Source organism: Megalops cyprinoides, chromosome 21 (genome assembly GCF_013368585.1).
Source record: "Megalops cyprinoides isolate fMegCyp1 chromosome 21, fMegCyp1.pri, whole genome shotgun sequence".
NCBI classification, from domain to species: domain Eukaryota; kingdom Metazoa; phylum Chordata; class Actinopteri; order Elopiformes; family Megalopidae; genus Megalops; species Megalops cyprinoides.
In genome coordinates this window covers 1,740,897-1,765,524 of record NC_050603.1, presented here as the reverse complement: position 1 = coordinate 1,765,524, position 24,628 = coordinate 1,740,897, and the positions used below count along the sequence as shown (strand labels likewise).

General features: G+C 53.1%; 1 protein-coding gene across 4 annotated transcripts in view; it reads right to left on the bottom strand.

The window, feature by feature from the left end:
• phf14 (PHD finger protein 14) overlaps positions 1 to 24,628 on the bottom strand; it is a 51,191-nt gene that overhangs the window by 11,295 nt on the left and 15,268 nt on the right. Inside the window, exons 6-17 of one of the 4 annotated variants that reach the window (XM_036515721.1) lie at positions 23,819 to 23,930; positions 23,324 to 23,461; positions 21,097 to 21,243; positions 20,223 to 20,493; positions 19,700 to 19,806; positions 18,012 to 18,107; positions 15,407 to 15,513; positions 15,164 to 15,295; positions 14,236 to 14,398; positions 12,526 to 12,579; positions 12,317 to 12,438; positions 1,299 to 1,428 (exon numbers count right to left, since the gene is read on the bottom strand). In XM_036515721.1, coding sequence (XP_036371614.1) covers positions 1,299 to 1,428; positions 12,317 to 12,438; positions 12,526 to 12,579; positions 14,236 to 14,398; positions 15,164 to 15,295; positions 15,407 to 15,513; positions 18,012 to 18,107; positions 19,700 to 19,806; positions 20,223 to 20,493; positions 21,097 to 21,243; positions 23,324 to 23,461; positions 23,819 to 23,930 — 1,579 coding nt within the window. Of the gene's footprint in view, positions 1 to 1,298; positions 1,429 to 9,398; positions 9,936 to 12,316; positions 12,439 to 12,525; positions 12,580 to 14,235; positions 14,399 to 15,163; positions 15,296 to 15,406; positions 15,514 to 18,011; positions 18,108 to 19,699; positions 19,807 to 20,222; positions 20,494 to 21,096; positions 21,244 to 23,323; positions 23,462 to 23,818; positions 23,931 to 24,628 lie in introns of those variants that run through there. The other 3 variants (XM_036515722.1, XM_036515724.1, XM_036515723.1) reach the window with 3 other exon arrangements.

Genomic DNA, 24,628 nt, shown 5'->3' with positions numbered 1-24,628 from the left:
TACTTAAGGAGAAAAATCCTTGCAGTGGAACTTGCCATTTTCTGGAACATTAAAATGAAAACGGAGCGCTACCTAAAAGGTCCTGGCCTGGGGCATATCGCGACAGGGACACATCTGCTCGGCGCGCAGTGAATCCGAGGCTCTTGGAGATATTTCATCCGGGGCAGGGGGACGGAGGAATCCAGGAATCCGGCGAGCACGGCCCCCGCCGGTTCGCACAGTTTCCTCGGGCGCGCGCAGCCATCTGAACGCTCTTAAGACTTCAAACATGCGCTCCTTCTCTTTGATCCATAATTAAGAAACCAAGAGCGGCGATAAGCCCTGATGCGAGGATTCCTCGTGGCGTGCGGGACGGTAATTCATGCAAGGGTATTGCAGAGACATTCAAAACACCAAGTGCACCTCTCATACTGTAAGGGAAATATTTCCTCCCCAAAGAAAGAGGAAGTTTTGATCTAAACGGTTTGTTCCATCTCCGTTGCATCGATCTCTCTAACAGCAGAAACGAGCATTTTGAGGTAAATATATTAAACTTACACACCAGCGTGATTTAATCTAAGGCAAAACATCCCAGTGGAAGCTAGGCACGGAAAAAAACAAATATATTTTATTCAATTCCGAATATAAGCACATATCTTTTAAAATAAATTTACATTTTTCTTCAACCACTTTTTTATTTTATCTTTTTCTTGATATATTTCTTTGTATTCTGATAAGAAATAAAGTTAAATGTCCTGAAATAAGAAAGCAAATTCCATTGTTTGATAAAGTTCAAATAATGAAGTCACTTGGAAAACTGTATTACATTCTTTTTTCGAGATAAATGCAATATAACGGGACATCTATTTTCAGGAATCCAAGGCAGTACGTTCTTAATGTAGCCACCAGCACACTGCAGTTTCGATAGCTGGGATTTTTTGCACGTCTTATCACTACTGAAAGCAGTTTTGGAGTGGGTCTGTGGGTTGGCCGATGAGTTCTGATGGATTTTACCTCAGTGCAATAAAAATCACCAAGCTGTTTGATATATATATCTAAAGACGATCAGGTAGACAGTCTTTTGGTGACAGTGGGAACCATCTAGAAAGCAACACTATACTACAAACCTATTCTGGGATGTGACTATTTTTAAAAATACGAACCCAGAGACAGCCTCCAACGAGTAGAGGTACTGTCACTGAACTCAGTATTTACTGAAATGATCGTCTTTGATTGCTGGCTCAAAGGCAGGCTAAGCAGCAAGCCTATTCTACACCCTTAGATTCAGGCGCCCACCCCCCAGCCCCTCCCAGACTCACATCCAGTCCCACCTTGGAGGAGGAGGTGTCACACTCCTGGCAGATCCAGCCGTAGCCCGTCTGTTTGGGGGACTTCTTCAGGGGGGGGTCCAGGCATCCGAAGTGGTAGCAGAGGCGGCACTCATCACACCTGGAAGAGTAACGTCAGGGACAGGAGGTCACCTGTGTGGTAAACCGCAGTGAACCGTCATTTGGGTGGTATATCACACCTGTCTCCTTTAGGATTCGCCGTTCGTATCTTCCTATAAATTCTTATTATTTTATTCTGTCATAATGGGTAAACTGCCCTTAGGACACTTTGTATGTAACTAGCGCCAAAATAAAAACAAAACAAAAAATAGGGTAAATAGATGGAATAAACTTTGTTTTACACTCAGGAGAACACCTTCCACGTCTTAATTGTCTGACCTCACCCTCTCACATCACACCAGCAGAATCTTAACAGCAACTGAAAAAGCAAAAAAATACTGCAGATTCTGCAGGCAGATGGACAAAATGTATTCACCGGTTAAATGTCAGAATAACCTTCAATGTAGTGCCTGTGTTTTAGACTCCCTCTCTATCCCTCTCTTCTGTCCATAATGAAGTAATCATGTTCTAATCAACAGAGTGGATTCAGATTTTTCAGCACAAGTCAGACTAATGAGGTAACAGCCAAGGGTTAATCAGCTTTCTCTTTGTGCATCTCGGTTATGCCAGCAGCACACCTGTAGGGGGCAGTGCAGAAAGCTACAGGGCAGACAGTAACTTTAAACTGGCACTGAAATCAGACCCAAGGAATGGCACTGCTATGCTGGCACTGAGTGTGGTTTCCCCCAAGCAGAAAGTGTGTCACCCTGGGAAAGAGAAAGAGGCTGTGTGTGCTAATTATGTTAAAATGGCCTTTTGAGATGGCCTGTCCTGTATTTTCATGACATGGATCATCCGAGAGTATGAAACACTTAGTGACCTGCATTCAGTTCAGTTACAGTTGTACGTGGAGCTCCAGCAGGTTGTATTCCTCTGTTAACAGTGATAAACAGTGTTAAAGCAGGGTATGGATCATTCTTCAGGGAACACACAGCGGCCTGCAAGGCGCACACAGATCTCCTCCACGACGGCCCTTTTCTCCAAGGATTGCCCCATATTTCCACAGCTCCTCAGAGGTTAAAGACGTCCAGGTTCCACCTGAGAGCTCCTAATCTCCCAGCTCTGCTTCCCGACGGACAGAGCGGACACATTCCTCCCCTGAATCTGTGGAGAGGGTGGCCTCATTCTCTGCAGACGGTGAAACGATACAAGGCAACAGAGGGCCTCCTCACATTAAAACAAATCAGGAGGCAGTGTGGCAGGTGGCTGTGTTTTCATTCCTGCATTGTGACTGTGTAATATAATAATAAGATACCGCTTGCCTGTCTGACCACAGTTACAGTTCTGACACTGACTTTCACTGAACTCTGTATTTACATTTATGTATGTATTAACAATGTGATATTCTGCAAGTCATAAGAATTATAACAAGATGTAACTGATAGCAATGATAATGTTCCATTTTTACAGTGGGGAGGTGACAGCAATGACCAGCTGGAGAGAGATGCAGCGGATTCGCACCCGCTTCCTGAGACTCGCCCCGCTCCCTGAGACTCCCGTCCTGTTCTCTGTGACTCTCACCTGCTCCCCGAGACTCGCCCCGCTCCCTGAGACTCGCCCCACTCCCTGAGACTCCCATCCCTGCGACTCTCGTCCCGCTCGCTGAGACTCCCGTCCCGCTCCCTGAGACTCGCCCCGCACCCTGAGACTCGCCCCGCTCCCTGAGACTCGCCCCGCTCCCTGAGACTCGCCCCGCTCCCTGAGACTCTCGCCCCGCTCCCTGAGACTCTCGCCCCGCTCCCTGAGACTCTCGCCCCGCTCCCTGAGACTCCCGTCCCGCTCCCTGAGACTCCCGTCCCGCTCCCTGAGACTCGCCCCGCTCCCTGCGACTCGCCCCGCTCCCTGACACTCTCGCCCCGCTCCCTGAGACTCGCCCCGCTGCCTGAGACTCGCCCCGCTCCCTGAGACTCCTGTCCCGCTGCCTGAGACTCGCCCCGCTGCCTGAGACTCGCCCCGCTCCCTCCGACTCGCCCCGCTCCCTGAGACTCTCGCCCCGCTCCCTGAGACTCTCCCCGCTCCCTGAGAATCGCCCCGCTCCCTGCGACTCGCCCCGCTCCCTGAGACTCTCGCCCCGCTCCCTGAGACTCCCGCCCCGCTCCCTGAGACTCCCGTCCCGCTCCCTGTGACTCTCGCCTGCTCCCCGTGTTCCCCGCTGGCTGGCTGTAAGCGCTGTCGCTCCGGGGAGAGCCGCGCTTTATTAACCGCACGCGTACCGATTTGCTGTCGCCTGCTTTAATTACTGCGCCCTAATGAAGCTTTTGTAGCGGCGGTGGCGGGTAGCGCAGCGAGGATCTCTGCCCGGTCATGCGGACCTATGGAGGCCGCTGAGATGATTACCTCTAATTGGAATTCAAAGCCACGCCACGGCTCTTTGTTTTCGCTGGATCTTTTAAGCGCTAAGAAAGCCGCGTTTGTTCCTGCGGGTTTCAGCCGCTAACTGCGGAGAACACTCCCACAGGAGCGCGAGAACGCTCCTTCCCCTACCTGCAAGGGAACACGCTGCGTTACGCCGCCCGTTACAGGTAAAGGTACCGAGCTGCTCTTACCTGAGGGGACGCGACTCCCACCGGCACCATGTCTCTGCACTTCCATCCTTTTTTGATTTTTTATGATAAAATATCTGCTTCAAATCTCCAGCTCAGTCTCACAGTGATGATCTCTGCAGCTGTGGCAAAAGCAACATGCGCTCTGACAGACCTGCAAAGTGCCAATGGCACTACAAGCCCCACAATGCACCACAGCGAAGCTGGTGCCACTTAGGGGACAGGCACTACCACACCGATGTCATCCACTGGCCGACCTGCCCACGCCTATCCCTGGCTCTCTGGTGGAACAAAGCCTCCAGGTCACATGACACGGCCAGTTTGTAAAACAGCCCAGCATTAATTGAGAGACTTGACACCATACCCTTCTGGTTCAGTGCACTGCAGTACAGTCAGAGCCTCCCTCAGAGCCTCCACCCCGCTGTTTTTGTGCCGGTAACTCCACAGGCACGCGAGCACACCCCGGTCTCTCTCTCCCCCGGGTCCTGACACTTCAGACTCCTTCATCTTGTGAAAGCACTTTGGGTCTGCTTTAATCACAGCCGAGATTGGAAAGATAGGCATTTTTTCCCCTTCTTTAAAGGCAGACAGAATCCAATCACTCCAAACAGAGGTGTATTGATTGATATAATCTTATTAAGATGGTAAAACCGCAATTGATTGCTTTTGTCTGCGACATGTGTCCCTCTCGGCCAGTGACTCGTATCAGTTTCACTTGGTTCAGTCCGGGGGGGGGGGGGGGCATCTCCTGCACCCTCCTTATCCCAGCTTATCTGCTTCCCGGAGGCTCTCTGAGTGCCCCCGTCCCCCGTCCCCCGTCTCTCGAATGTCTGTCTGAGGAAACTTTGATGGGAATCTCTGCTCCCGCTTGCTGGAGGACAGGCAGCAGCAGCGGGGGGGGGTTGGGGGGTTGGGGTTGGGGGATGAGTGGATGGGTGCAGGCGGTAGATCCACGCACATTTATAATTGTCCCCCCCCCCCAACACGGAAACACACTTACTCCCCCCATTCCAGGAGTGCTTCAGGCAATTAAGACTGTCTAATCACCATACAATCAGCTGCTGGATTGAGTGCTGCTCGTTAGGAGCCTCACGCCGTCGCTCTTTCATAAGCTTTCCCTGAGTTTCCCGGCGTATGAACGCTGACCAATGGCCTCACAGCACAGGCGGGTGCAGAGGAACGCCGTGAGCGCCGTGGCTGTTAGCCTCCCCCTGCGTGAGCCCCACAGCTGTCCTGTCATGTCAGACATGTAAATCTTTGTACAATGTTGCGCTCATATTTCATGTGTCACATTACTACATCACTGGAGACCGGGAAGGGGCAAATAGACACCACATAATTAGCACAGAACGAGTAACAGAGGTGCAAGAACATGGAAAGTAAAGTGGACTAACACACGCACACACACACCCACACCCCCACACACACAGACACTCACACCCACACACACACACACACACACAGATACACACACACACACCCAAACCCACACCCACACCCACACCCACACCGATACACACACACACACACACAGACAGGCTGCTGACTGCGTTCACTGACTGAAGGACACCCCGTTTCGGGCCATTCCTGCCGAAACGAGGCGCAGAGACTAACGACAGGCCTGGGATCGATGCGGCACAATGCGGCTGCCATCGACTCGGGCACCACAGAACGCGCGGGCGGCACCGGGAGCACATCACCCTGCATTCAGACCTCCCACTGTTTGATTTACTGTTCAGGGCTCTTTGCAACATTATTAAAGAGGCTCCTTTTAAACAAAGGGGCAGCACACAAGAGAGAGAGAAAGAGGGAGAGAAAGAGAGGGAGAGAGGAGAGAGAGAGAGGGGGAGAGAGGAGAGAGAGAGAGAAGGAGAGAGAGGGAGAGAGAGAAGGAGAGAAAGAGAGAGAGAGAGAAGGAGAGAGAGGGAGAGAGAGAGGGAGAGAAAGAGAGGGAGAGAGAGAGAGAGGAGAGGAGAGGGGGAAAGAGAGAGGGAGAGAGAGGAGAGGAGAGAGACAGAGAGAGAGAGGAGAGAGGAAGAGAGAGAGAAAGGGAGAGACAAAGTGCTTGAACTCGTTGGCCTGTGTGAGGACGCTGTTTGTGACAGGTTAGCAGGTTCAGGTGGGTTGGGCTGCAGGGCAGGGAGAGCTGATGCCTCCATTTTCCCTCTTTTCAGTGGAAACTTCTTGGCTGCTCATGTGGCAGAAGCTGGCAAAGTGCCCATGACCCTCTGACAGCTGTGTCACAGCAGATACCTGCATTACATCACCTGCCCCCACGCGCGGCATACACATACACACACATACATCTAACACACACAACTCACACACACACACATATATACACAACACTCACACACCACGCAAACAACACACACACTCATATACATACACCTCACACACGCATACACATACACCACACACACACACACACACATACACCACACACACACAAACACCACACACACACACACACACACACACACACACACACACACACACACACACACCACACATGCACATACATGTGCATGCACCACTAAACCAGTCAGTTCTGTGTGGTCTTTTAATGGGACAGAAAGGAGGGAGTCAGCAAAAACAAAATGGTGGCATTAAATCACCTCCCAGCCCGGTGTCAGGCCCGTAATGGGAAACACGGTCGTCATGGGAATGGCTGCAGCTCTTCCAGAACACTCCCTCTGCTCCCCACTCAAGGCGGCGCCCCAAATATAACCACAGCACATAACCTGCTGAATATAACCATAGCACATAACCTGCTGAATATAATCACAGCACATAACCTGCCGAATATAACCATAGCACATAACCTGCCGAATATAACCACAGCACATAACCTGCCGAATATAACCATAGCACATAACCTGCCGAATATAACCACAGCACATAACCTGCCGAATATAACCACAGCACATAACCTGCCGAATATAACCATAGCACATAACCTGCTGAGTATAACCAGAGAACAGTGGCAGTATGGCCTGCTGAATATAACCACAGCACATAACCTGCCGAATAAAACCACAGCACATAACCTGCTGAATATAATCACAGCACATAACCTGCCGAATATAACCATAGCACATAACCTGCCGAATATAACCACAGCACCTGCTGAATATAACCAGAAGTCAAAAAGTCAAAAAGTATAATAGCTTGCGAGATAGGTAGTGGATAAGTGAATGGTTGACTAGCGCAACACAACCTCAAAGAGAAAGACAAACTCATAGAGAAAAAGGCTAGCGAATCTGCACTGTGCACAGCAAACTGGTGTTAACTTTCACTTCACCGACTCCTCTTTTATTGTTTTGGAAAGTAAGGCTACCCAGCTAGCTAGCCAGTCTCGAAAGATCGTCTTTAGAAAGAGTTCAGCAGTAACTGTCCATTTGCAGCTTCCAAAGATGAAGCACTTCTCCAAAGACTGAGGAGAAGAATGCAGTTACTGACAGAATTCAGACAGCTTCAGCAGCATCGCTTTCCAGCTTGCCAGCTCTCACACGCAGGCGCGGAATCCTCCAGAGACCGGATACAGGCTTCACTCCCCAGTGATTAAGAGTGTGACACGCAGAATCCGGGCAGAATGTGATCCGGAATCAAGCGCATCGGTCCCAGCCGCCTCGCACCGGCCCGTGTGCCGGGAGGAACGGACTCAGAGGCGCCGCCGGTCCCAGGCCATAAATTAAAGATGACAGAGGGCGTTAAACACACAGAGCAGCGCTGTGGTGCCGTGGGTCACTGCAATCAATTAGCGCGCTGACACTCATTTATTACAGAGATGATGAGGTGAGAAAGTTGAGAGTTTATTTAAAGCCGGCGCGGTACAGGGCTGGCGTTGCATTTAAATCCTACACACTCACACATACATGTGTGCACACTCACACACACACATGCACGCACGCACACGCACACACTCACACACACGTATGCACAGACACACACACGCACACACGCACACACACACGCACTCACACACACGGACACACGCACACACTCACACACACGCACTCAGACACAGACACACACACGCACTCACACACACACATGCACACACGCATGCATGCACGCGCTCACACACACGCACGTACTCACACACACGCAGGAGCACCGGCGTTACCTGTATCCTGTGCTGCTCATCGGCTTTCCGAAAACACAGATACACCAGAACTACTGAGGAAAAGGATGGATGAGGGAATTAATAAAGAAAATGAATGAGTGAATGGATGAATGAATGAATACCTCATAAAACACACAAATCCTAAACTCCACAGTCCACACGCACACAGACGGACTCTTCACCAGCCACAGGGTTAATGACACCAGCAAGCCAAACACACACAGTCACACACCTCACGGCACCGGTACCAGGACATACCACACACCCAGAGGCATTGTGGGAAAGAAGGGACACCACACATTTAATCATTTACTCAAAAGAAGAAAATTTTGCAAAAAACAAGCAATTACAGTTCGGCCTTCCTGGAGTGGGGGGAAGGGGAGGGGGGGTCACTCTCCCGGGAAGTGCGTAAGTCAGAAGCAGATTAGGAGAGTGTGCGAGTGTGGCTCTCTCCCCAGCACCCCGAGGAACAGCCTTTCAGGGCAGCCGATGACATCTGTCAGCTGCACTGTAAGGCTTAGAGACAGACACACTGTCAGCAGAGCAAGCTGTGGGCCTCAGGGATGAGAGGGAGAGAGAGGGGGAAGGAGGGAGAGAGAGGGAGAGGGACAGGGGGAGAGAGAAACGGGGGAGAGGGAGAGAAAGAGTCAGAGGGAGAGGGAGAGAGCAGAAAGAAAAAAGCAGAGAAGGGCAGAAAGAGAAGGAGGGAGAGAGAGGGAAAGTAGTTCTGGCGATGTGAAAAATACACTGTGGTGTTCCTATTCTTAAGTTACATAAAAGCACAGGCCCACTAAAAGTCTCTACACATACACTTACACATACACATACACGCACTGACCTGTCTAAGGAAAGCAAGGCTTTTTCTGAACACGTATCACTACTGCTACCGTAATTCTGAGTATTCCTATCTACACCTGAAGCACTGGCTCAAGCAGTCATTCCACAGAGATAAACTACTTTCTCTCTACTAGCGGTACGAACAGCACAGCACAACCAGAGGACAACAGCCCAAAGTTCAAGAGCGTCTCCGATGAGAGGTGTTTCGGCAATAAAACACAGGCGTCAGGGCCGTATTACGGCAGATACTGCAGTCAATAACATCGATCGGATCCCCTGATGAGCGTTTCTCCGTGGCCTCAGACGACGGTGAGGGCCACGCCGGCTCCCGCACACTCGCCTCGGCACAGAGACGCCCTCCCAAGTTTAATCAAGTAGTCCCAGTCGCATAAACAATCCCACAATCCCTAGCAGCACAGAAACGACACAGGTGAGACGAAAGAGTCCTGGAGGGGTGGGGGGGGGGGGTGGAGAGGGCGTGTTTGTGGCACAAAAGTTCAGGAGAGCCAATGGCATCTTAGAGAGAGCTGCTCCACGGTCCACAAAGTCCGTATCGAGAGAAAGGTCCAAAAGTCCGGCACTGCTCGACCGCTCAAACTCAGGCACACAGACGGCACGCCAGCCAGCGTTGACGAACAAGTCCACAAAAAGCACGGAAACATTGAGCCTCCAGCCGGAGTCGGAGAGAGTTTTCCTTACATCGACCCTTCCTGTCCCACGGATCCATGACCGGCACAAAGTCCGCGGATTTCATTAGCGGAGAGTTTTTTTTTTTTAAGAAAGTAAGTCCAGTTTTTCCCCAGAAATTCTCACTGGACCGTCTGTAAGCCATGCCATTTTCCATGGCGAGGTTCGGAACGGGAGGAGGGTGGTCACGGTCGACGCTCTGCAAGTCCTGCCCGACCCCCCGATTCTTCAAACGGTCAAATTTGCCTTTCTAAGCCAACGGTCATCTGTCCAGAGTTTTTAGAGGGAGGAGGGTGCCCCGGCTCTCACAACCTGTGCAATGCAAAGATAGAAAGAGTCAGGGCAGCAGACCTCACACCCTGACCGCAAACATCATCTCAGAACCTGACCATAAACATCACCTCAAACCCCGACTGCAACCACCTCCCCCAACCCCGACCGTAAACACTGACCATAACACCCACCCCAAACCCTGACCATAAACACCACCCCCTAACCCTGACCGTAGCCACCACCCCTAACTCTGACCATAAACACTGACCATAAACACCACCCCCCAACCCTGACTGCAACCACCACCCCAAACCCCTACTGTAAACACTGACCATAAACACCACCCCCTAACCCTGACCATAACCACCACCCCAAACCCTAAGAACAAAGCTCACCTCAAGTCCTGACCATGAACAGAACCGTGAATCCTGACCATAAGCCACACCCCAAACCATGAGCTACCCAGTGAGCAATAAACGATGACTGCACTTGGATGATTGCTTGTGTTTTTCCATGAAATATGAAACATGAACTGGATGATATTCAATGTCACCAGGAGATTAAAACATCTAATACCACAGTATACTATAACAGGCACCACTGTGTTGAGGAAGAGGGGAATTCTGGGAAAAAAATCAGTTCTGCTTGTTCACATTTGACTCATTTTTCTTTGAGAGAATCCAACTGTCAGAATCCAACAAAATACTACAGTAACACTGTATGTCCCCAGACACCAGAGTACAAAACAGCCTTTTACACCAGCATGTGCCTGTATGTGGTGGGTGAGGTTGCTCCTGTGTTATGGTATGTGCGGAAAGGCATGTCCAGACACACCTTAGGGGCAAAGTATACCATGCAACATTACTACACTGTGAATATGAGCTTCTCCTGCTGAGAGCTACCGATCCTGTAACGTCCTGTACTGATCCCGGCCCAACCAAACCGTAATCTCGTTGGTCACATCAGTTCTACTGTCAGTCCCAGCACAGCCTGTAGGGGATGACAGAATAGTCACTGTGCACCTTCACAAATGACCGAGAGAAGCAGAAAGGCAGAAGCTTTCTCTGCTGTTTGCCTGCTGCAGGAGAAACACACACCGCTGCATTTAAAGACCTGGAACAAACTCCTAACAAATCGTGTAAGCAGACAGGTGAGGTCGCTGAGCGCCTGTCTGCAGGGGTACCTGTGCGTAACGGCAGATCCCCTACCCGGCATGGCGTACGGGCACAGTGTAATTTCTGTGGCGCGTCAAACGCACCCTGAGCTGCGGAGCGCAGATCGGAGGGTGTGGAGCGGGAGGGACCGGACTGCGTTAACCGGGAGGGAAAATTATTAACGGCCACATGGAGATCAACCACAGCAAACAAAGTGTCACACGCCGATTACGGCCGTCTCCCTCCCGTCCCCCTCCCGTCTCCCTCCCGTCCCCCTCCCGTCCCCCTCCCTCCTACTTCTACATGTGGTGCTACTCTGCTCACCTGGTGACGGATGTGTGCGTTTGGAATTTTATCAGGAGTAGTCATGACAGCAGAGGAGGTGTGAAATGGACTGAACCAGGTACAGAGGGGAAAAACGGTCAAAACAGCCAATCACTGAGAGCCTTCATACTGCCACATTCCTGTTAATCCTTTTAAAAGGTGTTTGACATAGATATCAGAGCATGCAGGCCGAATTCAACGTGTGCTTCTGAGAAGCGCCCGCATCGCACTGTACCAGCAGCGCAGTGATACATTATTACATTACTTTCCATTACTGTCATTTAGCAGATGCTCTTACCCAGAGCGACTTACATGGGGTACGATTTTCACGTTACCTACTTACACAGCTGGATATTTCACTGAGGAAATTGTTAAGTTAAATACCTTGCTAGAGGTTACGGCAACAGTGGCCCAGCGGGGAAGTGAACCTGCAACCTTTCGGTTATGAGCCCTGCTCCTTACCAGTGCTCCACACTGTACTTGCATGTTAGACGGAGATGCAGCCCTTGGTCTGGATCTGTGTGACCGGCATTACAGAGGGCTCACAGCACAGTCTGCATAGAGGATGGGTGTGCAGCCAGACTGCTATGCTGCTTTGTGCTACTTAAGTGACTTCAGACACACTCTTCATTAAACAATTTACACATTATTTTCTGCTAATTTAGGTGATTCCTCCTGCTCTCTGCACACATACACACACACACTCTCTATCACAGATATGCACACACACACACACACACACACACACACTCTCTCTTACACACACAGACTCACACACTCTTACACACACACACACTCTTACACACAAACACACACACACACACTCTCTCTTACACACACAGACTCACACACTCTTACACACTCACACACACGCACACACTCTTACACACACACACACACGCACGCACACACACACACACACACACACACACACACACACACCTGACCAGGTTCTCGTTGTCCCCGGGGCCCTTGCAGGTTGCGCACTCGGTCCTGGTGTCGTCGGCTTTCGGCTTCTTCTGCATGGCTGACTGCCGCTGCCTCCGCTCCCGCAGAGGCGGTTCCTATGGAAACGCAACACAGCCGCATCTGACACAGGGGGTTCACAGGGCAGGGGCCAGGGGTCAGGGGTCAGGGCGGAGGCGGCCTACCTCCTTCTCCTCCTCACAGATGGAGACACGCTTTCTTTTCTGGCCTCTGGTTCTCTGAAAGCAAAACAGGGTTACTGAACACCGCAGCACAGTCTTACTGAACACAGCAGCACAGCCTTACTGAACACAGCAGAATACAGGCTTATTCAAAGGCAACCGGACATTTGACCACTCTCCTAACTTTCTATGTAAGGATTTTCACCATCTGTATGAGCCCTGGTATCAGAAGCAGGGCTAAACCCACAGAGCAGTGTAACCCCATTCTACAGCCAGGAAGCACATGACACACACACTGAAATTCAGGGAAGGGAAGTGAATGGTAGAAGCACAGGGAATATGCGTACCATTCTGGTAAATCTCTCGGGGAGGGGTGCAGTTGTTGCGATGATGGCTAAGGTGACCCGTTCAATGGGTGAATTAACAGCTAGCTAACTTGACATTTGCCTCACTGCAAAATGGCTCGAAAACTGGTCTAGAAAGGTTGCAAGGTTTGTAACTGGTTGATAAAGAAGCAGCTTAGAGAATCTGAACAGTTGCAACATATAAACAGTCAACCTTTGCAGAAGTGACAGAATCAGATCAGCAGGAACACACAAGTCACTAAACGCATCAGAAAGAAATAGTTTGACGTTAGGAGGTGTGAGGTTTCCCTCTGGGTCCCGTTCTGTTTTAGCGACCGCCTCCCTCTCCAGCTGAGGGTTCCGGGGCAAAATGGCTGCCGTGGATCTTCCAGACGGGCTCTGCTCAGCGACGGCGGTTTGGGGGCTTTTATAAAGGCAGCCCACTGACTGCAGTATTGTCAGGGTTTCTCTCTCTGTAATGAAGTGCCGGAAACGCGGCCGGGCTCCTTCTCTGCGTGGCGAGGCGGGTCTGAGACGGCTCTCCGAGCCGGCAGGTGCAGCGAGGGGCGGGAGGCTCCCCGGCAGGGAAGAGCAGCCGGGCGACATATTTAAACAGATTGTGAAAACAGTTCCATCTGTCGCCTCTGGCTGGCCAGCGTCGGGCAGATGGGGCGCTTATTATAAATGCTGAGTTATAAATCGCATTATCCCGTTATAAGAGCATCCGCCCCGCCAACGGGCCCTGTCGCTCCCCGCACCTCCTCCCATTTCCGTGGTAACCAACAAAGACACTCGTTTACCGCAGTATTTACCCATTATGGCAGACGCTATTAAAGTAATCTCTAACGGCCCGGAGTGGCACGCCCCCCTCTGAATTTAAACGCCACCAGGCGGGTCTTTGGTCCTAACCCTGGAGCTGCAGTCTGAGGTACCCTGGAGCAAAGGAGGGACCTTCCTCTCTGCTTACCGAAACCCTCACAAACAGGCCGGACTCAGTAACCCTCACCAAATGAGATGTTCCCTGTTTGTGTGGGATTTATGAAATTGGACTTTGGACACTCACAGAATGGATGTAGGTAAAAACACTGCTGTGTGCATAGTGAATAAGGAATAAGGACATCCACCCTGTCATGGGTTCACTCTGCAGTGGGTATTTAGCAGACTGTGGATGTTTGCCAAAATAATGATATTTACCATGCAATGGATATATTACAATGCCACAGCCACTGCCACAGGTATTTGCAATGCTGTGGACGTGTAGTGTGCTGTGGGTATTTACCCCTCTGTGGGTATTTACCCCTCTGTGGGTATTTACCCCACTCTGGGTGCTTACCCCACTCTGGGTGCTTACCCCACTCTGGGTGCTTACCGTGCTCCTCATTTGCATCTTCTTGGGTTCAGGTGAGACGTCCTGCGGAATGAATTTGATTGGCCCCTTTATCTGCCTCCGGGACCTCTTGGTGCCGTCTGGGAGCGTCTCCATGGCGATGTCGGCCTCATCGCTGCTCGCCTGGTCACACTCCGAGCACTGCCTGTGGGGGGGGGGGGGGACAGGCTGTGGTCACAATGGGGACCTCTCTCCATTGATTCCAGTATCTATGAGCATCTTGGAGGAGTTCCTGGCCTTTGAGGTCCTGCTGCTTTGGTCTGGTAGCAAAGCCCCACTGCTTTTCCAGAATAAAGGAACAAGGATGCCCCTGACTGCACGGGCGAGAGCGAAACACACAATCACACTTCCTCTGTCACCACGACGAGGACAGACCCAGATGAAGGCCCAGCATTCTGCTGCTCAAACAGACACACTTTCATTTGCGATTGTCACTTTTCGTCACACACAGCACTTCACCCGCTCGATGGCTCTGTGCGAATACCGACCCATCAGCAGTTCTCCTCACGCCCCATCCTGCTGTACAGGGCCTTTCAATCTCACAGCCCTCACGCTTTGTCTTTACTGCTGAGGAAGGACTTCACGCAAGAGCATAATGCATTTTTAAAAATTCTTTCATAAATACCTGAGTTAATTTCAATGACCATCGGAGTCTTGACAATGTGCAAGCATTTTACAGAAATGCAATATTCCTCTCCCACTCCAACACCGCCCACGCCGTGCCCCCATGCAGCCCCACCGCTCCCCCTGCCTCACCCTCCACCCAGCCTCCCTCCTACTCCCTCTGGCCCCTGCCCCTCTCTGCAATCACCCCCCCTTCCTCGAACTGCTCCCCCTCCACGGCCCCTCCACGCCGGCCACTCCCGCTCTATGGCCCCTCCCCCTGGTCCCGCCCCTTCCCCTCTCTCACCAGTAGCTGTTCTTCGTCTTCTTGGGCATGCGTGTGAGGGGCGGGTCCAGGCAGCCCAGGTGGTAGTAGAGCTTGCAGGTGTCACACAGCAGCAGAAGGTGCTGGTCCTGGTTCTTCTTACAGATCCCACAGCTGCAGGGAGACATGCAAACTCCTCAGAGCCAGAAAATACCGCCACCCACACAGGGCGGGTCTCTGAGAGGAACACGCACATCAGTGGACTGAAACTGGGGAGGAGCTTACCTGTAGAGAACAGCTGGTAGGCTGGATGATTTCCCCGGGGCCCCGCCCTCTTTCTTGCTGGGCTTCCTCTCCTTGGGGGCTTTCAGAAAGGGTGGAGAGTTCAGCTTCTGCAGGGGCGGGAGGGGTGTTAGTGTGCACACATGCACGCACACACGCACGCACACACGCACACACACACACACACACACACACACACACAACAAACATGCTAATAATGACAGACAAGCAGGTCTGTGGGTTTGATGCCCCTGCGTGAGCCCATGAACAAGACAATAAAATTCAGCAATGTGTAAAAATGTGTAAAAACACAATACAGCATAGAGCTGGAACAGCACAGGCATTGTTCCTTTCAGCTGGACCGACTCTGCTGGCCCTTTCCACACTGGCCTCTACTGCCTCTGGTGGTAAAGTGTGGTTACTGCAGGAGGAGCTCTGCCTGTCTGTCAGTCAGTCAGTCTGTCAGTCAGTCAGTCACAGAGGCAGTCTGCAGGGCTGCTTCTTTCAGCATGAATGAGTGGGAGCATGAATGAATAAATGGATAAATGAGGGAAGGAGAGAGGGAGTAGATGGATGAATGAGTGATTGTATTAAAGAGCAGTAGAGTGAGACAGAGGGGCAGGGTGGGGGGAGTGTGGGGTGGGGGCGATAATCCAGGAGAAGAGTCAGCCCATGATTGGCGTGTGAATCCCACTGATTCCACCTGGATATCTGTAATCACTGTGAATCCCCGGCAATCCCATCAAATCCCTACGGACCGCTGCACACCAAGAGCAGACTATATTAAAGAAGTCATTTCCTGAGCTCAGCCAGGTTCAGGTGGAGTCATACAGCAATAACACCAAGCTCCACGCAAATTCTGCTCAAAATCTCCCTGCAGCGGCGTGAAGCAGCGGTCAGAGCAGCAGTGTGGAGCAGTGGTCAGAGCAGCAGTGTGGAGCAGTGGTCAGAGCAGCAGTGTGGAGCAGCGGTCAGAGCAGCAGTGTGGAGCAGTGGTCAGAGCAGCAGTGTGGAGCAGCAGTGTAGAGCAGTGGTGTGGAGCAGCAGTGTGAAGCAGTGGTCAGACCAGCAGTGTGGAGCAGTGGTCAGAGCAGCAGTGTGGAGCAGTGGTCAGAGCAGCAGTGTGGAGTTTCATTTTACTTCTGAGCATAGACATAAAGATAAAGCATTCCAGCAAAAACACAAGGATGTAGATATCTGAGGACATCAATAATATAAGGTAATGTAGCAAATGACCGATAGCAAATGAAAGAGGAAAACCAGACGACACAGAGGCGTTTGCGGTTTTGACTGATGCTGCTGCTTAAAGGTTGCACATTTATAATGATGTGATTTATGAGTGTCATTGTGAGAACAGCAGCATTTCAGCTCCACCACGTCCTCCCAACACATTACTGCGCTATTTATCCCTCCAGCCTCACGGCTCCCACATGCGGTGTTACAATCATATCACCGGAGCCCCGCACCACAGCAAGGTGCCACCCAGGACTCGAACCCCTGCCTGTCCACAGCAGAGGTTAGCATTCTAATCACCATTCTGCTGCTCCCCACCTCACTCTACCACCCCACGCCCCGTCCTCCAAGACCCAGCCCTCTGACATGTGAGCCTCACCCCTCTCATGTGTAAGCCCCACCCTCTCAGATATAACACCTACCCCCTGTCATATGCCCCACCCCTCCCAAGTGTAAGCCCCACCCTCTCAGATATAAGACCCACCCCCTGTCATATGCCCCAGCCCTCCCATGTGCAAGCCCCACCCTCTCAGATATAACACCCACCCCCTGTCATATGTCCCACCCCTCTCATGTGTAAGCCCCACCCTCTCAGATATAAGGCCCACCCCCTGTCATATGCCCCACCCCTCCCATACATAAGCCCCACCCTCTCAGATCTAAGACCCCCCCTCTGTCATATGCCCCACCCCTTTGTCCTTTAAGGTCCACCTCTTTCTCATGCGCCAACCAGTTTTTCCTCTGTGCTCCACGCCTCACTTATAAACCCCGCCCCTCTGTTCTATAAGCCCCACCCTCTTTCAGACTGTGTGTGTGTTGGCACGGGCTGATAAAGAGCGGCCATGGGAGACCTCTCTCTGCGCTGCGTCTCACACACATCACGCAATCGTGATCGCTGGCTGTCGCTCGGCAACACGGCTGTCATGCCCTTGGCCACGTGATTGGCGGGTCAGTCAGTCTCCGGTAACGGCAGGACTTCAGATACAGGACGGGCCCCTATTCCCCTGTCCCCCTGTCCCCCTGGCAGGCCCCTGTCCCCCGGCGCGCCCCTGTCCCCCTGTCCCCTGGCGCGCCCCTGTTCCCCTGGCGGGCCCCTGTTCCCCTGGCGGGCCCCTGTCCCCCTGGCACGCCCCTGTCCCCCTGGCGGGCCCCTGTCCCCCTGGCGGGCCCCTGTTCCCCCTGGCGGGCCCCTGTTCCCCTGGCGGGCCCCTGTTCCCCTGGCGGGCCCCTGTTCCCCTGGCGGGCTCCTGTCCCCCTGTCCCCCTGGCGGAACCCCGTTCCCCTGGCAGGCTCCTGTTCCCCTGGTGGGCCCCAGTTCCCCTGGCGGGCTGGCGGGCCCCCGTTCCCCTGGCCGGGGGGGGGCTCAGGTACGTACCTGTCCCACAATGCCTCCCATCAGGGTCCAGATGGACTGGCCCTCACTCCTCAGCACCCCATTCACATTCTGCAGGTCCTCCAGAGACTCGCACAGCTGGGGAGGCAAACACACACACAGTATGTACACCTGTATGATTATTCCACACACCTGTATATACTATTACCCCACACACCTCAAAACACACGCAGCACACACACACACACACACACACTCACAGCACAAAGATGAGACACGTATGAGATTCCACAGTCACAGCTGGACCTGTGACACATCATGCTGGAGCACTGTGCCTGACTCTGGCAGATCCCGTGATTAGGGGCTCAGACCTCCCCCTCTCTCCGTCTATCCTCCTCCCTCTCCCCCTCTCTTTCTTCCACTCCCTCTCTCTCCCCCTCTCCCTCTCCCCCCGCCCGGGTGGGCCTGCAGAGCGTCTCTCTTTCCGCAAGGCTGGAGTCGTGTTAAAGCGCAAGGCGTGACACAATTAACAGCACACACTCCATTAATAATTCTGATTATGCAGCGCAACAGACTGAACGGCACATTAACTCCGCCTCCTCCTCCCGCCCGTCATTCCCCACGCCACCGCGGCTCACGGCTCCGCTCGCAGGAGTAATGCTTCCACGGGCCGAAGATCATTTCAATCATTCTCACTGATCCTACTCTTTTCCAGGGCTTCCTTCTTCCAAGAGCATCGTAATGTAGATGATGTGAATGCCCTCCTTTAGGGGTTCCAGTCTGTAGCGGTACACAGTGGGTGCGTTCTGTTACCCAGGGAACACCTCTGGACCAGGGCTACTCCACTCCAGCCCTCTGTCTAGTGCTCTCAGATCTGGGGAGGGAGGCTGAGCTGGTCAAACTGAAACAATGACCTAAAGATAGCCCTGCAGGCACTGCGGCCCTCCAGGACCAGGGTAGAGTAGCCCTGCAGGCACTGCGGCCCTCCAGGACCAGGGTAGAGTAGCCCTGCAGGTGCTGCGGCCCTCCAGGACCAGGGTAGAGTAGCCCTGCAGGCACTGTGGCCCTCCAGGGCCAGGGTAGAGTAGCCCTGCAGGCACTGTGGCCCTCCAGGGCCAGGGTAGAGTAGCCCTGCAGGCGCTGCGGCCCTCCAGGACCAGGGTAGAGTAGCCCTGCAGGCGCTGCAGCCCTCCAGGACCAGGGTAGAGTAGCCCTGCAGACAATTGTGACCGCAGTGCTAAACAATGACTGCAGAGTTGTGACCAAGCTATTGAATAGTGACCGAGCTGCTGAAGAGTGACCGCAGAGTTGTGACTGTGGCTGTAACCAGTGACCGCAGGGCTGTGACCGTGCTGTTGAGCAGTGACCGCAGGGCTGTGACCGTGCTGTTGAGCAGTGACCGCAGGGCTGTGACCGCGCTGTTGAACAGTGTCCGCAGGGCTGTGACCGCGCTGTTGAACAGTGACCGCAGGGCTGTGACCGCGCTGTTGAACAGTGACCGCAGGTCTGTGACCGCGCTGTTGAGCAGTGACCGCAGGTCTGTGACCGCACTGTTGAGCAGTGACCGCAGGTCTGTGACCGCGCTGTTGAACAGTGACCGCAGGGCTGTGACCGCACTGTTGAGCAGTGACCGCAGGGCTGTGACCGCGCTGTTGAGCAGTGACCGCAGGGCTGTGACCGCGCTGTTGAGCAGTGACCGCAGGGCTGTGACCGCAGGGTTGTGGTCGTACCGTGTTGTACTCCACGTGCAGCTTCTCCTGCTCCGTCTCCAGCTTGTCCTTCAGGTTCTTCTGCTCAGAGATGTTCCCCTGGATCTGAACCATCCGCATGTTCCGCTCTGAAACCCAGCAGAGAGAGCAGAGCAGCACGGCCCATCAGAACCAGCTTCCACAGAGGATCACGCACACACACACACATAACGAACATCACAATCCCTTCATATACACTACAGACTCCCTTCAGACACACATGAAGCTTACCCCTCACCAGTCCCACTTCCCTGTACCACTCCCACTCTCTCCTGTACCACTCCCACACTCCCTCTTCCACTCCCACACTCCCCCTTCCACTCCCACTCCCCCTCTTCCACTCCCACTCCCCCTCTTCCACTCCCCCTCTTCCTCTTCCACTCCCACTCCCCCCTTCCACTCCCACTCCCCCTCTTCCACTCCCACTCCCCCTCTTCCACTCCCACACTCCCCTCTTCCACTCCCACACTCCCCTCTTCCACTCCCACACTCCCCTGTTCCGTACCCAGGTAGTAGTTGACGAAGTCGGCGGTGAGGGCGGGCTGCTTGTGCTTGCGGCGGCCGTCCACGCTGGCGCTGGTGTCTGACGTGTCGACGGGGAAGATGTCGGTGCTGATGCCCATGAGTTCCGCCTTGCGCATCAGCTTGCGGATGGCCGAGGCGCTGGAGGTGAGGGGGCGGGGCAGTTTCTCGCGGGGCACCCAGGCCTGCGGCCGCGTGTTGCGGGACAGCTCCGCCTTCGCCCGGTACTGCTGCAGACGGGTGGAGATCCGGGCCTACGGGCACGCGCACGCACACACACACACACACACACGGACGCACACACACGGACGCACACACAGACGCACACACACACACACACAGACACACACACACACACACACACACACACACACACACACACAGATGCACAGACACACACAGACGCGCGCACACACACACACACACACACACACACACACACACGCAGACACACACACACACAGATGCACAGACACACACAGACGCGCGCACACACACACACACACACACACACACACACAGACAGACACGCGCACACACACAGACACGCGCACACACACACACAGACATACACACACACAGACGTTCCGTACACATACACACACAGACGCACGCACACACACACACAGACGCACGCACACACACACACACGCACGCACGCACGCACGCACGCACGCACGCACGCACGCACGCACGCACGCACGCACGCACGCACGCACGCACGCACGCACGCACGCACACACACACAACGAGCAGTGAGCAGTACGTAACTCAGCGTAACGCTTTAGCTTACATTTAAACCTTATATTTAGATTTGGCTCCGTCACCTCAGCGGTGACTCCTGCCCTCGGACCCACCTGTGCCTCGGGAGTCAGCTGCTTCTCCCGCTCCTGCAGAGACATCTTGCAGTACGACTGCAGCGCCAGGTAGTTCTTCCTCTTCCACTTCCTGTCGAAGCGGTCCGCGTGCTGCTTGCAGTAGGCGAAGAACGGGTCCGCTATGTCCTGGGAGAGAGCGCGGAGAAGGCACCCGGCGTGAGCATCGCAACATCACCACTGCGTCTCCATGGTTTCACAGCGTTCCAGCTATGCACTGACTTTTCAGTACTGTGAAATCCTTCATAAAATTGGAACACCCCAATACATCCAACCATAAACCATAATTTTAAAAATTATCCCTGGAAGGACCTGAAAATAAATTTTACATGAACTATATATAACAACAGTGTGTTGAACCCGTCATGCATGGGCACTTGTGAGCGCATATCCTGCCCTGTTACAGTGAACATAAACTTTGCTGGAACAAACCTAACATTCATTAAAAAGAATTGCATGAGCAGAAGGTGAAACTCAGGGATTGTGTTTGGTTGTCCTTTCCCAGGTGTGTGTGTTGGGTACCACACACTCTACAGCTTCCCTGCACCTCAGGGTCACAATCATCGGGATTTCATTACACACAACTTAAACTTTATTAATCTCTAACGGAACATTCTGATCTCGTGACAAGCGTAAGAGACACAGCTGATATGTTTAAAAAAGTATCAGCTTATTGATACTCTTAAAACAGATACCAGTTCAAATCACATGTCCGTATCACGGTAGAAACCCAGGACTGGGATTGCTTCAACAGAAAAAGACACTAGAAGGTCATTATTAATTACTGGAAATAATTTTCATTATAGGAGTTGATGTCTCTTGGTATCCTGTAGGACACAGAACAGTGTCCATCTCAGGCCAGAGCACTGTCTGCAGGTTAAACTGCTGTGAACCCCCCCCCCCCGGGTCTGCAGCGCTGAATGGGAGAGAATCGTTCAGGCTTAAGGTGTCGGCGGATGCTATCAGCGCGCTCACCTGTTGATAGGAGCCTCTTCCACAGCTGGCTGCATTAATGGGATTGCATTGAGTCTGCAGTATGTGGACTGTTTACCGCCGCGGACACCGGCGGAATGCACAACTCACCTACTCAGGCCCACTCTACCCTGGCCCTGGAGGGCCGCAGCGCCTGCAGGGCTACTCTACCCTGGCCCTGGAGGGCCGCAGCACCTGCAGGGCTACTCTACCCTGGCCCTGGAGGGCCGCATCGCCTGCATCTATCCTTTAGCCAGGTGCTTCACTGCTTGATTAAAACTCATTTAACAGATCCATGATCCATCCTTTACGGTAACAGTTCATTAAGAGTGCTAACGGTTCACAGAGAGCTGTATAAACCTGCTGGACTGCATCTATCTGAGGCTGCTTCACAACGCGTTCCCCTTAGGCCCTGGGGAACACCTGGTCCTGGAGAGCACAGGCTCCTGCTGATGTTCCAGGTCTCTGAACATCTAATCACTGAACACAGTGAGAGTCCTGCGCTTGACCTGACTCAGCCACACATTAAAACTGGGCAGGACCGCAGTGCCACATTACACAGAGCGCCAGTCAGACATGGATCAGAGCCCGGAGAGCAAATTTACTGGCTTTAATCCTCAACACGCAACCTTCAGGTTTTGACTGTGGCTCTGACACTGATCCGCTCTGATCCTGTGCTGTGCTTCGCCCCGGGCAGCAGGCGGGGGGGTGGGGGGGGGGGTTGGTCCTGTGGCTCCCAGCACTCTGCAGCGTTCCTGTGATTTACCCCACGAGACCCCCCCCGCAACGCCCATCGCCAGGGAGACGGGACGTTACAGCCCATAATGGACGATATCCCACTGCTTCTCCGTGCTTTATAACCGCTGCAGTCGCTGTCATGGCAACGGCCTGGCTGATGGACGGCAGCGGCGTTTTTAAATGGCTCGGATCTCAGAGCCATGATTGCACCCGGTACTTCTGAGGAGCAGCAGTTTGTAGTCACACCCTTTACATCTGTGAAGCAGCGCTGGATGAAGCCATAAGCATTCCTCTGATACACGTGCCCAAATTCAATGGCTGGTTTTCACACTACGATTCCCACAATGCATTTCAGGAGAGGGAGCGCCAGGCCACCGACAACTCTCATCGCCAGCCAGTGCAATGCGTTGGACGGGACAGCCTGGCCTGGCCTGGGAGACTTTACTGGCTGAACCCACCCGGGATGTGACCCAACACCCCCCCCCCCCGGGGGTCTCACCTCCTCTGCGGCGGCCTCAGACAGCAGCCCCTCCCTCTGGGCGCAGGTGACGTGGAAGTAGGAGCGGCACATGCCGGCGTCGCAGCTGATGCACACGCCCGTGCGGGCGAATCGGGCGTCCTCACAGAAGCTGCACTCCTGCAACACAGGGCGTGGCGGGCGTTAACCCTCACCCCTCGCCCGATACCTGCTACCCGCTGCTCGCCACATTACACAGAGCTCAAACTGCGAGGAGAACATGCACAACTCTATGAAAAGCAAAACCATTTCCTGTTCCTGTCCACGGTTCACATTTTCCTCTGGCACCACGCGTGTGAAAACCAGGCTCTGCTAAAAAACTACCAAATCTACTGTAAAAGGAAAGCATGAATACGTCGTAATAAACAGCACATTTGTTCTTCATAACTAAACCAACACAGTCATGAGCCCGTGTGCCATGCAGCGGCAATTTTGGTTCACAGTGAGCCAGTGGTGTGAAATGTAGCTGATACTCACCTTGGCACCGTACTTGGAGTAGTTCATCTCTGTGAGTGTCACCGGGCGGAGCTTGTCGATGTCTCCAAACGCCACTCCCGGGACGTACAGCGCGCACACCACATGGACCCACCTGCAACAACAGGAACACGACGCAACCGTAACGCAACCGTAACGCAACCGTAACACAGCCACAAAGAAACAGTGTAACAGACCACTACCCCACTTAGGCAGAGCCCACACGCAACACAGACACATCTACAAACACAGACTCCGCACCAATCACATCCAAAAAACACACACAACACACACACCACAAAAACATGACACCATCACAACAACCACCACACAGCGCTGTGCGGGACTGCAGTGAGAACCAGCACTAAAGATAAGGAGCTGGACCAGGCTGAGAGGAGAATGCGTCTCAGGTGCTTTACGGCCGAGGTGAAACCAAGGGCCATAAACGGCCTGAGAGATGACATGCTTTAGGGTGTGCTTTATGCCTGCTCACAAAGGCTGTGGAACAGGCCCTCATTCTAACGAACTCGACAGGCCCTCATTCTAACGAACTCGACAGGGCCTCATTCTAATGAACAGAGCAAGGCTGATTTCTTTGGCAGGCCTCTCTAAAACCCAGTGTCCAATCTTCTGTGCGTTTTCAAAATGTGACGTGTATCGAACAAGCACGGCCACAGAAAACGGGTCTCGTTAAGAGACATTTCGTGTAAAAACAGGTGTATTATCGCATCCTCGTAATCAGGAGAGGAGACCCTGAGGATGTGCCGCCGCTCCAGGGCACGATTCACACCCGACTGATATCTTAATAACGCG